Raw genomic sequence first — 13,747 nt, forward strand, 5'->3', positions numbered from 1 at the left:
CCAATGGGAGAACACCTAGCCTGCCAAGCCTCTCTCCTCTGGACAAACAGATTCAAGGAGCAGTTGCCTGAGTTTTGCAAAGTCATCTCAGCCATACTAATGAGATGCCAAGAAGCCAGATTGTAAATTTCCTGTAGCTCCGCCCCGGAGTGAAAGGTCCCTTTCGGACCTTGTTCCCCTGGGGTAAATGTCTCCTTTTCAGGGCACTAGGAGCCACCTTAGGCTAAACTGCCTTATTTTTGGGGGATGACTTTTGCTTTCTTGAGAAGTGGTTAGTCCAAACCTCGACATAGGTCTCCTCTCGCCTCAGAACAGCTTTCCTTCTTAGACCTGAGCTTTTAAGAACTCCTTATCAGTTACCAACAGCTTCTGCCACAACTGCTGATACAATGAATCATACTGCCTGCCCCAATTACTGTTACAATTGCTCCTGCCTTACTTTTTTTGAGGAGTTAAGCTCTGTTTGAGCCTCTTTTATAAATTGTTTTGTTTTTATGGCAAGTGGCAAGGGAGAATGCCCGCATCCTCAGGCTCACTTTCTGAGATGCCTGCAATGACTGAGGTGGGATTCCCAAGGTCGCCCACTGGGTGCTGGGAACCGGATTTCCTGAGCCATTGTCGGGACGGGATGGCACCGAGCTGAGTATTGAACCCAGGTACAATTATGTGGGGCCTCTATCATCTTCTGAGTAGAACTCACCAGTTCCACTACCAATACTTGCCGATCGTTTTGGGATTGACTCGTTTCACTGAGCAACAGGTTTTCTAGTTGGGACCATTTGGTGGCAAGCGGCAGAATTTCATTCTTTAGAATGGCTGAGTAGTATTCTACGGAGTAGTTGTAGCACACTTTCTTTATCCATTCCACTTTTGACAGGCTTCTGGGTTGTTTCCATGTCTTTGCTATTGTAGGTTGTGCTGCTGTAGTATGGGATTACAAATCTCTTGCTCATATGCAGATTTTATTTGCTTTGGATATATTCCCAGAAGCGGGATAGCTGGGTCTTATGGCAGGTCAATTTTCAGTTCTCTGAGCACTCTCCATGTTGACTCCATAGTAGTTGCACTAGCCTACACTCCCACCAACCGTGGAGGAGGGTACCTTTCTTCCCATATCCACACCACAGATATTTTAGTAGCGTTCTGAATATAGGCCAATCTCACTGGAGTTAGGCAGAACCTCAATGTGGTTTTCATCTGTAGGGAGCCTGAACATTTTTCTTGTCTATTAGCCATTTGAATTTGTTCTTTTGAAAAATGCCTGTTCATTTCCTTCACCCATTTCTTCACAGGGTTATTTGCTTTGCTGTGATCAAGTTCCTGACGCTCTTTTGTAAATCCTTTTCTAATCATCCCAGTCCAGTTTTTGCATTCCATCCTGCATTCCATCAGTTGTGCATACCCACTGGTGCTGCAGCTTAACTCAACACGGACCTGGCCCGCACATATGCTAGTGGGTACTTACTGCTGCCTTGACCAGCACGGCCTGCTCCTAGCCCTGGTTCTCACGATCACCAGTGCTTCAGCCCAGCAGGAGAGTACCTACAGTTCTCTGACGGGGCCTTTCCCAGCCAGGGAATACAGTGGTCCAACCTTAATGATTTACACTCAGTCCTGGCACATGCCAGCAGGTACTATGGCCTAACTCAACTGACCCACACCCATTATGACTCTCATAGACACCAGCAGGTGCAGCAGCCTAACCCAGTCTGGCCCACCCATGGCTCTCATGTGAACTGGTGGTATTATAGTCTGACCCAGCAGCCTGGCCTGCACCCTGTCTGGGCTATCATTAATGCCAGTGTGTGCTGTAGACTAGCCCAGCCTGCCCTGGCTGCACTCCTAGCTCAACATTAACTGACAGATGCTCCAGCCTGACCTACCTCCACCCAACCTCTCAAGAGCACCAGTGGGAGCTGTGGCCTAGCAGGGAAGTTCCCCTACCAGGCCTACACCCATCCCAGAACTCATGTGTGGTAGCCAGTGCTGAAGCCTAACCTGACTGCTCTGTACCCATTCATACTTGCCAGTACATGCTACAGCTTAGCCTAGCCTGGCCCACCCCCAAGATCTGGCTCTTATGTGAACCAGGGGATGGACTTACCCTGGCATGTCCCATACCTATTCTGGCTCTGGAAGGTGCCAGCAAGTGCTGCCCAGCCTGATCTACCTATAGCCCTGGCTCTCACACTCACCAGTGGGAGCTGCAACCCAACAGGGAGTTCCCAAAGTTCTCCTACCAGGCTTGCTCTGGGTCTTACACATGCTGGTGGGTCCTTTGACCCATCCTGGAGTGGTGTACCCACAGTCTCAGCTCTTGTTGGCAGGTTGCAGCCTAGCCAAGCTGGGCATGGCCCACACTCTGTCCTGGTTCTCATGTGTGCCAGTGGGTGCTAAGGACTGGTCCAGGTTGGCCTGCCCCTAGACCTGGCCCACACGAATGCTGACGAGTGCTATAGACTTGCCTAACCTGGCCTACCCCAGCACATCTGTTGTGTTCCCCAGTGACAGCTGAGGTCTAACAGGAGAGTTCCCCAGATTCCTCTACCAGGCCCATTCCCAGACCTGGATTTCACATATGCTATGGGTGCCACAGCCTTGCTTAACATGGTCTGCCCTCTGTCGAGGCCTTTGCATATATAGGCAGGCACTGCACCCTGGTCTTGCCTGGCCTGCTCCCAGTCCGACGACCCAGCCCCCAAGTGAGCGCAACGGCCGATACCACGCCAATCCAGAGCCAGGAGCCTCTTTCGGGTCTCCCACGTGGGTGCAGGGTCCCAAAGCCTTGGGCCGTCCTCCCTGGCCACAGACAGGGAGCCGGAAGGGAAGCGGGGCCGCCGGGACAGAACTGGCGCCCACACAGGACCCCGGGCATGCAAGGCGAGGACCTCAACCACCGCGCCACCGCGCCAGGCCCCAGTTAACTTTTTAAGAGGACATTGACTCAGATAAAAAAGCAAGGAAGAAAATCAGGCACCTGTGTCTAGCAAGAAATTGGCCCTCTGAAACTCCTCAATATGAACCCAGCTTGTGGGAGCCTCGTTAGGGGAGCCTGAGTAGGTGACTCTGGAACCCATCAATGGGGGTCCTGGCCAGCTGGCTCTGGCTCCCTTCAGAGTCAGAGGCAACACAGTTGCCAATGATCATCCTTGCAGCTTGGCCAATGGTCCTGAACGACATTGCTGGCCTTTTGTTTGGGGCACTTCCTCTGAAAATGGGCTGGCTTCCCACAGTTGCAGCAGGACCTTGGGGTTCTATTTGTTCCTGAGCTTGGCACACTTTTGGCGGCCAGCACTATGACACCTGTATCTCTGCTTTTCTTTTTCAAAATCTCAATAATAGTAAACTGTGCTAGCTGTCTGGATTAGCTGATCCAAAGAGGACTTGTGGGGTCTGACACAAGCGTTTGCAGCTTTCTCCTGATAGCCAGGAACTTGTGCTTGAGGATTGCTCCACCCCCACTGTATCTGACTCTGTCTGAATGCCCTTGAGGCATTCTAAAAAGCTGGCCCAGTCTCTTTCTGATGAACAGTGGTAGGCTGCCCAGAGTTCAAAGACTTCACTTTTGCCTTTTGTGGCCCTTTCAAAATACACTAAAGGAAGTGATTTCATTCCCACTCCAGGTCTTTCACCTTGAGAGAGAAATGTTTATGACAAATCTGCACATCAAATGCTCCCAAACCGACTGCCTGAAATTACCATAAAGAGAAAGAGACTGGCCTTTCCATTCTACCCCTGCAGCCTCAGCCCAGAGGTTTACATTGGAACTGGCGGCAAGTCCAGTGTGAGCCCTGTGCACAGTCATACAGGAGTGGCCCTGTGACCTACCAGGATGGGCTCTAAGAGTCTGGGGATTGCCACTTTATCCCCGCCTAGCTCCATCTGCCATGACCATTGTCATCCTCTGTGGCAACCGCAGAACCCCTGGTAACCCTTTTTTTGGTGTGACCTCTTTTTCCCAGAAAATTTTAAGAGAACCCAAATGAGTCTCCTCCCCATGGGGTGGGGCCATGGTTGGGGCAGATAGAGCAAAACAAGATGTGTGTTACTGCTTGCACTTTTGTCTCTCAACCTGATCAGAATGAGTGGAAAAAGCACACAGGTTCTTGCTTGATAATCTGGTTGGAATCATGGGAATATACCAATACAAGTCTCTCAACTTGTTCCTAAAAGTGAATGGGGAAGTGTGAGGACGTGGCGGCATCAAGTGCAATAGGTTATCTAAAGAATAAAATTGTCTAAGTTGTTTCCATGACTGATTTGGGACTTTCTTTCCTCCAAACAGCAGACAGATAAGAATACCAATGAGGGTGGGAACAGAACTGGAGGCCATAAGATCCTCAGAAATTCCCTGTGGCTCTCGGAACTTCTGAGGGACAAACTCCCGTTGCACAGCTCCACATGCCCCGTTCCTGTTCTGTGGCTGTGCAGGTCTCAGCAGCTGGAAGCCACTCTGGTGACAGACTCTTGGGATGGCAGTAGAAGTAAAGAGACTGGAATTTTCTCAATTCCTCTGGAAGGGGGCAGTTAGCCAAAGGTTCACATCATGAAGTCATTTCAAGCAGGATACTCGTGGGGGTGCCAGGATCTCACCCCTCCTCCACTGAAGAGAAGTCCGCCTTAAATGTGACTGAGCTTGACACTCAGGTACCCTTTTGGAATCCCCCTGGGGTGGGGGGTTCAGGTCACACAGAGGGTGGTCTTAGCTAGAGACTCTCACTTCTCACCACCCAGTTTTCTCTGAACACACGCACCACAGCCTAGCTCCTGAACGAACAGAGGTGATAGGAAAGAACAGACAGGTAGTGCGGGATCAGCGCCTCCAATGACTCAAACAGCCACACCTCTGAAAAATACAATCCCTCTGGAGGTTCAAGTGTAGCCAGAGGGGCCTCTGTGTTCACGCAGAGCCATGGGGTACTCCAAAGGCCCACTTTCACGGGCGTAGTCCCACTTCAGGGAGGCATGCTGAACTTGTAAAATCTTCTTCACTTGAGTTGAGCCATGTGGCTCTGGTCTAAGACTCAGAAGTCTTTTTCATGCCCCATCTTGGGTGCCAGAGAACATGTTACCAGCAAAGCTTGGGGTTTCTTTCCTTTTTATTTAGAAATAAAAAGCCTGGAATTGGTTGTACGCAAGAGGAGTTTTATTTGGAAAATGAACAAGTGAATGTGAAGAGAAGGGGAAAGCACCTCCTGGGAGAGATCCAGGAGATGGAGTGTGTCCTGAAAGGAGAGAGAGACACCCCATTTTTAGTACTTTTAATGTAGTGTGATAAATTATGGTAACAGTGGTCTCTGACCACGGTGGGGCCTTGAGTTCAGAAAAAGTACTAACTCAACGTCCCAGTGAAATGAACATTCTCATTTATTTACCTGGAAAGGGATCTGCAGAAAACTCAGACTTACTAGCAGAGTTGGTTGCATCATATGAGCTGTGCCCAAGGTACCCTTGAGCTTCTTAACACAAGGGGCTTCTTCTCTCTGCTGGACTGGTACCTAAGAAGCATCTCCATGATTGGGTGGGCACTTGGCACAGTGGGCTAGGCAACAGCATGCCTGGTGGAATCTCAGCTCTGCTTCTGCACCCCACTCACACGCACCTCAAGAAGGCAGAAGTTGATGCTGCAGTTTTTGCATCTCTGCTACCCATCTGTATAGGAGAACAGGCTGGAGTTCCCAGCATCTTCTTGTTCTGACCCAGGCTGTGGTGAGCATTTAGGGAGTGAACCAGGGAATGAAGATCTCTGTCTCTCTCTGCCTTTTCAAATTAAATGAAAAAGAAACAAACAAAAATGTTAAAAGTACCTAAGAAGCCATATGGAGGGGACAAGAAAAAAAGCAAAAATTATACAAAACCAAAAACCAAAGTCAGTTATATCTCAGTGGGAGGGTTTTTTTTTTTTAATTCTTAAATAAAGGGGGGGGGAAGCAAATACAAAATAATATGTTTTTTCTTTTTGAGAAAACTTTAAAGATTTATATTTTATTTATTTAAAAGGCAGAGTTACAGAGTGAGAGGAGGAGCGACAGAGAGAGGAAGCTCTTCTGTCGACTGGTTCTCTCCATGTGGCCATTTGGGCTGGGCCAGGCGGAAGCCAGGAGTAGGAGCATCTTCCAGGTCTCCCATGTGACTAGCGGGAGACCGAGCACTGAGGCCGTCCTCCACTGCTTTCCCAGGTGGAATACCAGGGAACTGGATGGAAAGTGAGACAGCCAGGACTCAACTCGCACTGATGGACTGTGGACATTGCAGGTAGATGCTTAAGCTGATATGGCACAATGCTGGCCCCTCAGTCTTCTTCTTCTCTCTCTCTCTTTTTTTAAAGATTGATTTATTTTTATTAGAAAGTCAGATTTACAGAGGGAAGGAGAGACGAAGAGCAAGATTTTCCATCCACTGGTTCACTCCCCAAGTGGTTGCAACTGTCAGAGCTGAGCCAACCCAAAGCCAGGAGCCAGGAGCTTCTTCCAGTTCTCCCACGTGAGCTTTGGGCCATCCTCTACTGCCTTCTCAGGCCACAAGCAAGGAGCCAGAAGGGAAGTACAGCAGCTGAGACACGAACTGGCACCCACATGGGCTCCTGGTGCATGCAAGGCTAGGATATTAGTCATTCCCTATGACCCCCAGACTGTCAGAATGGCTGCAGCTCCAACTGCTACAAGAGCCCTCCCTGCCAATGCCAGGCACTTGTGCAGCCCCTCCCTGCCAAGCTCTGAGAAGAGACAGTGGTGGGTATGGTGCAGAGTATGGTCCAGGCAGAAAGGACAGATGGAATCAAGGAACCCTGAAAAGGCCCATGGCGTTCTAACAAGAGGCCGATTGAGACTGAGACGAGGACAGAAGCTGGCTGTTCCTGCGCCTTGTTGACTTTCCTGGAGAAGCTGTGTTTACGATCTCCTATAGGACCAGGCAGAGTCCCTGGAGGAGTCCCTGTTGTAAACAGAAGGAAATCGGCTTAGACATGAAGGAGATCCTCAATGAGCTTGATCTGAATGCAGATGTTCCTTATTCCATAGGCAATCTTCTTATCTCTCTCCTCTTAAGTCTTATTTTTCCTTTAAGATTTATGTATTTATTATTTGAAAGGCAAATTAGACAAGAGAGTGAGAATGAAACATAGAGACAGGGAGAGAGAGAGATCTTCCATCCTCTGGTTCACTCCCCAATTAGCTGCGACCATCTGGGCTGGGCCAGGCTGAAGCCAGGAACCTGCAATGTCCTTGTGGGTGGCAGGAACTCAAGCAGTTAAGCCTTCTTTCACCACTTGTAGGGAACTGGATAGGAAGTGGACTCCAACCCGTGCTTATATGGGATGCTGGCTTGGCACATGGCAGCTTCACTCACCAGCCCCACCTCTTTGGTCTTCAGACAGCATTTCAAAACACACTGTGGCAGGATAAGATTCTAAAGTGTTTCCTTTGCTTTGGGGGCAGGGAGGGGGAGGCTCGGAAATTATTTATCATTATATTTGATACCCTCACTGTCTAATAACAGAATAATATTATCTAGATGACAAGAGCATTCAAAATTTTATTGTAAAAACCATGTAACAGCATTACATTAAAATGTTGGGAAAACACCGTTTACAGTCCTGACAACTTTACAGTAGTTTAATTTCCTTATAGATCTTTTCCATATTCTAATATACACATACAAGCAGGGGATCATCATATAAAGAGGATCCTTTAAAAATATCTTATTGACAGCAGAAGATACCATTTAAATAGATCATGTAAGCCTTCAGCTTTTAAAAATTTCAACTGAAACACTGAAGAATAAGGATGCCCAGGGTCCCGACGTACTGCAGTGAAAACACCCAGAATCTTCCGGGAAGAGATGGAAAACTAGAGAGAATTTTTCTCAGCAATCCACCCTGACCTGTGGACATGGGGCTGCAATGCCCACTTTCGATCAGTTTCCAGGAGCCAGAGGAAGCAGTGCTTGACTCGGGGCTGTGATCCGTGCTGACTACCCAAGGTGACAGGTCTTTCACTTGCAAACCTGTTGCTCCCGGATTCCACCCTGCACAGAGGTGAGTGTACAACCTGGAGGCTTATTATCCCTGGATGTTTCTTTATGAAACCGGGTCTGTGAAGAGTAAGTATTCTGACCAGGACAATTACTTTCAATCAAATGTGCATAAAGAAAGTGAGTTATTTTTAGTCATAAGTTCATAGCTGAAATCATTTGAGGATACCTTTTCCTCCTAAGTTATATATGCTACACAGTCTCCTTAATTGTTTAAATTATGAATAATCATTCTAGAGAAATTATTCACTACAAAGAACAGACACAAAACCTTTAATTCCACCTTCAATCTGAGGCCACATAAGCACAAGAACCCACAAGAGGCAGCTATTGCAGTAATAGTCCCTTTCCCAGTGCTGGGCAAGGCTGAAGCCTGGAATCAGGAGCTTCAGCCCCCACATGGGTGCAGAGGCCCAAATTCTTAGGCCATCCTCTGTTGTATTCCTAGACCCATCAGCAGTGAGCTGGAGTAAAAGTGGAGTAGTGGGGACTTAAACCACTGCTGCTATGGAATGCTGGCCTCGCCAGTGGCAGCTTCTCCTGCTGCGCGCAATGCTGACCCTGTGGGTTTTGTATCTGTGGTTTTACAGAATCCATTCAAGTGGCCTGTTAGACAAAGCACACAGTTCTTTTGGACTCTGACTTAAGAGTCTGAATTTTAAAATTTCTTATCTCTAAGTCCTTATAAATAAGTACCTTTACACACATTTGATTTTTTAAAAAGCAATTCACCTGCTGATTCTGATGCATACTAAAATCACAATAAATGTACTCAGTGCTGATCTTTAAAATCACAAGTGTTCAAGAATTTGGTATTAATCTTTGACTAAAATGACAATCACCATTAAACTCTAAAACTGCATTCCAATATGCATCAAAACAAATTAACAAACTGAGCAAGAATAATGCAAAAGCAAACCAACAAACGAATAACCCTTCCCGTTGAACTACATTTAATGTTTTCAGCTGTGGAAGGGATGAACCCCCATTTCACAGATGAGGAGTTTGAGGCACAGGGAGGTCCATGACCTGCTGAGGTACTTGGAGAGAGAGGCAGAGCCCCCTGCACATGACTGTTGGCCAGGCCTCACAGGAGGAGCATCCCCAAAGGAACACACTTTGCTCCCCAGGCCAGCACCCTGGTGCGTGGTTTGGGGGTCTTGTCCTTACCAAGTGTCCATCACAGAATAGAGAGGTACATTCTGGAAAGGACACAAGTAGCTAAAGACACAGCAGGTGTGCACGCTGAGGAGGAAATGCAACGTTGTGAGGGTCCTCGCACAACCACAGCAAAACTACCTTTTAGTCACTCAGTGTCACATGTCTCTTTTTCACCATTCAACGTCACACATCTTTACGTAGCTAACTGTAAACCTTCGGTAAATCATGACGCTTACTCACTAATCCTACTTACCAAAAGTATTTTTCCTTGTAGAATTTCAAAACATAAGCTTTTAGAACACACCGGGGGAAAAAAATAATTTACTAGCCTTTTTTTTTCCTCCTGCAAATATTATTTTACCATTAGCAAAAGTCCATAACTCATTCTTGGCATCCCAGCTCTTGTCTTTGCAGTGTCAACTAATGCCTACGGAATGCTTTTCCCTATTCCTTGTGTCATAATGTGAGATCAGCTCAACTCTTTCTAGAAGAGTAACAATGTTGACAGCAACCATCTAACTTGACTCACTTTTATCAGAAAGCAATCTAACATCCCATACAGAAAGGAGAACAGAGACAGGAGGTGGAGAGCAGTCTACTGGACAAGGCAGAAAGTGATTTCGCTTCTTACAGAGCGCAGTTGTATGAGGCAAGGCTGCAACTCCAAACAGTGCCTAAGTTCCCTAATGCTTATACTTTCCAAACTCAAACAGTTGTTTAGGTGGACCAGGCTGCAGCATGAATGTTATCATTCAGCTACTTTGTAACATTTCATCACTAATTGCAGGGGAAGACAACCCTCAGAAACAGGTCCTCATCTGACCTCAGCTAAATACCTACAGATCTGCCAAGTCCCTGCAAAGAGGAACAAGAAGGAAACCTGTTTGGTGTGGACTACACAGCAGCTACCTACTGTCCCTAATAAATTCTGCGAAACACTTTTTTTTTTTTCATTAGCCAGAACACCTAGATCATCATAGAAGGTTATAGTCTGAGAAACAGCAGTGTATCTTTATGACCCTTTGGGGGAAGGTGAAGAGACACTCTTTGCTGTGTTGTGGGAAGAGTTCAGAAACTTTTTATGTCTCATCAAAGGTTCCTTGGGTAGGGAGTACAGGTGCACCTGACCCTACAGTGGCCCCTATTTGGATCAACACCACAGCCCCACCCAACCGAGTGAGGTAGGGGGTGTTTTTATTTTAAGTATTGCTGTTTACAGCATTTTAATCTAGACTTGAGACCTGGGGGTTGGGGTGGAGGGACTTGTTTCAGAAACGTCTGAAAACAACCCAGGTTTTCCTTCTTTGAGATTCTGGAGCTGGTGTGCTGAGCAGGAGTGGACAGGGCTAGGCCGGAGATGTGGAAGGATTCTCAGAATGGAGTGCCCAGACAGCAACCCTGCTGCCCCTCAAGACACCCTTGTGAAAAACTGCTAGTTCCCTCCTGTTGGTCCCCATTGCTCATACTGATGTTAAAAAAAAAAAATCCTGGGCCCGGCGCGGTGGCACAAGTGGTTAAAGGTCCTCGCCTTGGACACCCGTGATCCCATATGGGCGCCGGTTCTAATCCTGGCAGCCCCGCTTCCCTTCCAGCTCCCTGCCTGTGGCCTGGGAAAGCAGCCGAGGACAGCCCAAAGCTTTGGGACCCTGCACCCGCGTGGGAGACCCGGAAGAGGCTCCTGGCTTCGGATCGGCATGGCATCGGCCGTTGCGCTCACTTGGGGAGTGAATCATCGGACGGAAGATCTTCCTCTCTGTCTCTCCTCTCTGTATATCCGCCTTTCCAATAAAAAAATAATAAAAATAAATCTTTAAAAAAATCCTTACCAGTTTTCAGCCAAATAAAAGTTTCTGTATTTTCTGGAGCCCAGGTGTAAAATGGCAGCATTAAACTATTCTGCCACCAAAACACCATCACCCCGTCTTTAAAAAGGGTAGATTTTAAACAGAGGTATACACATATTTAATAGCATAAATATCCTGGTATGAGTAAAGATGCCGTGTTGGACTCATTGGCACTTATGAATGCGTGGCCCAACGTCTTCAATAAAAAAAAATCGCCTTTGATCATTTGATCATAGTGAGGTGGTTATGCCCTTTTTATATGTATATATGATTACTGTTTCTACAAATCTTAAATTCCCAGTAAAGCTGCTACATTCTCAGTCTCAGAGCTGATTGGCTCAAAACATCTGTGGGCCAGTGTATGTCGGGACCCTCTGCTGGAGGAGGAGAGAGTTCTTGGGGAGGAGACAGGGGGCTGAGCAGCGTGCTTCACCGTAGCCTGCTCTCCTGCTGGCCAGCAAGCGAATTCTGTGGGATGGATAGGATTTAGCACTCGAGAGAGGATTCCCCAGCGCCGCTCCAAAGGAGGATCAAACACACCCGGTCTATACTGGTGGAAGAGCCACAATCCACCCCCCCTCCCAACCACCACCAGCACTAAGGAGAAAGTACCCGTTGAATGCAGCACGTGGCTCTTCCCAAAGCCCCTGTGCAGGTGTCTGCGGTGTGGATGGGGTGGCTGTGCCTCCGGAACAGATCCGGCGCCAAACCTCTCTTGCTGCCCTAATGGATCAGCTCTGCCAAGAAGCGCAATAGCGCACCGCAGAGGAAGCGCTCTGGGCAAACTTGTATCTGCACTCTCCCAAGTTTAGTCCCCAAAGGATTAAGGTCATCAAAAACTGCTTACTTCTCACTGCCTTTTGTTTCTCGTCCAGGAAACAGTTATCACCACTCACAGGGAACACAGCGGCTCCCCTCCCCCTATCCCTCTCCCTCAGGCGTCACTTCACTTCACCGCCTCTTTTCCAAACTGTCCCCCTGCAAAGCTTGGGAGACGCCGGCAGGGCGGGGACGCCAAACTGGGACCGCGCGTAAAGACGCCCAGCAGCACTGGTATTAACCCATTAACTCGGAAGGATCTGGGACGGCGACTGGCGAGCGTTTCTATTAATAGGGGATAAAGCTCTTGCAGACCTTAATGCCCTCGCGGCCCTGGGCCAAGTTAACTCCTCCCAAACCAGGGAGGGGAGACCACGTCCCGTCCAGGCAGACGCGCGCCTGAAACGCGCGTGTACACACGCACACCCGAGTCTCAAAACCGTTCCCTTTCACCAGGCGGACCCCAATCCCGCCCATAGTGGTGTCTCCAGGGAGGGAACTGGGAGGTGGGCGGACGGCTGTGGGTCAGCTCAGCTTTGCCACACATATGGCCAGGGCTACAGCGGCCAGCAGCACGGCACTGAAGAGGGTGGCAGCCAAGGCCTTGCTAGGATCGCAGGGTCCCGATCGCTCTTCCACCGACAGGCCTCCGGCCGAAGCTGCGCCCGCGCTAATGCTGGACTGGAGCTCAGCGCCTGCCGTCTGCCGGGCCTGCACTGTCCAGCGAGGCACGTTGACTTTCATCTCCATGTCTTGGATCATCTCGCCCACCTGAAGGACCTCACGCTCCAGCTCCTGTAGGTCGGCGACGTCGAAGTCGCGCTCCGCCTCGTGCCGAAGGTTGCGGGCGCTCAGGGCGCGTGCCGCCACCCCGGACGCGTCACCCGCCACCCCAGTGCGCACCAGCGGCCGCCGCGGCGCGTGCAATGGAAAAGCGGAGCCCAGCGCCAGCGCGCGCTGCATGTCGGCTTCCAGCAGGTCCAGGCAGCCGGAGAAGGTCACCCAGAGGCGCTCGAACTCGGTGCGCTCTTCGGCAGCCAGGCCCCGGTCGCGCAACTCGCCTGTCAACCGCGCTCCGGTGGCCACCGCCAGCTCGTGCGCCTTCTGCCGCGTCTTCTGCAGCTCCTCGCGCAGGTTCTGCGAGTCAGCCGAGCCGCCGACGGTCAGCACCAGGTGATGGTAGCACGCGGTCGTCCTGTTGAGCGCATCCAGCAGCGCTTTGCACTCTTCCCGTGCCATGGTGCCGCGCTCCTGCCCGGCTGCCGCCCCCTCTCCGTCTCAGACCCTCAGCGCCGCAGGATGCCGCTAGCCCTCGTGCTGGCCTTGGGCCGGGCGGCCTGACCACCGCTGCTCATGGCCCACGACTTGCTCTTGCTACCGTCGACCGACCCCGCGCGGACCCGCGACGTGCCTCCCCAAAGACTCGTGAGGCGAGACGGCGTCCCTGTTAGCTTGCTCGCACTGTCTTCCGCATCCTCTCCAGAGTCACGCGCGGTTTCCCTGCCGGACCCTCGCCTGCACCGCGGCTGCCCGCGACGCCGAGGCTGTCGCCTCCATGCTCTTCGGCCCTAGCCACAGGGCTAACGGACCGCCGGGGAGCAGCGCGTCTGGCCCGAGCGGCTGCCGAGGACCCGCCCACCGCGCCCGTCCCCGCTGGGCACCTCCACCCCCGGACCCAGGACAGGCGGGGCTGTGCGGGGGCGGTCACGTGTGGGGCCTCCATCTGTCCCTCCCCGGCAACCACGGTAGTGCTGCCCTGCTAACGATCGGCACGCCCACTCTTTTCCCATTTTGCAAAAGAGGAAACTGAGACCCCACGCGCAGTCCCCTCAAACAGAGGGGGGTTAGAACACAGGGACACTGAGTCCTGGGACCCTACTGGCAACTGGGAG

At 50.3% G+C, this 13,747-nt stretch overlaps 1 protein-coding gene across 1 annotated transcript; it reads right to left on the reverse strand.

Moving 5' to 3' along the window:
• Positions 1–12,342: 12,342 nt before the first annotated feature.
• Positions 12,343–13,227, reverse strand: LOC121153908 (regulator of G protein signaling 9 binding protein). Its single transcript, XM_040976676.1, has one exon. It carries the CDS (start codon positions 13,092–13,094, stop codon positions 12,381–12,383), a length of 714 nt encoding a protein of 237 aa, XP_040832610.1. The 5' UTR covers positions 13,095–13,227; the 3' UTR covers positions 12,343–12,380.
• Between the last annotated feature and the right edge of the window lie 520 nt (positions 13,228–13,747).

This window comes from Ochotona curzoniae, unplaced genomic scaffold (genome assembly GCF_017591425.1).
Source record: "Ochotona curzoniae isolate NIBS_2020 unplaced genomic scaffold, NIBS_Ocur_1.0 contig_2699, whole genome shotgun sequence".
Classification (NCBI taxonomy): domain Eukaryota; kingdom Metazoa; phylum Chordata; class Mammalia; order Lagomorpha; family Ochotonidae; genus Ochotona; species Ochotona curzoniae.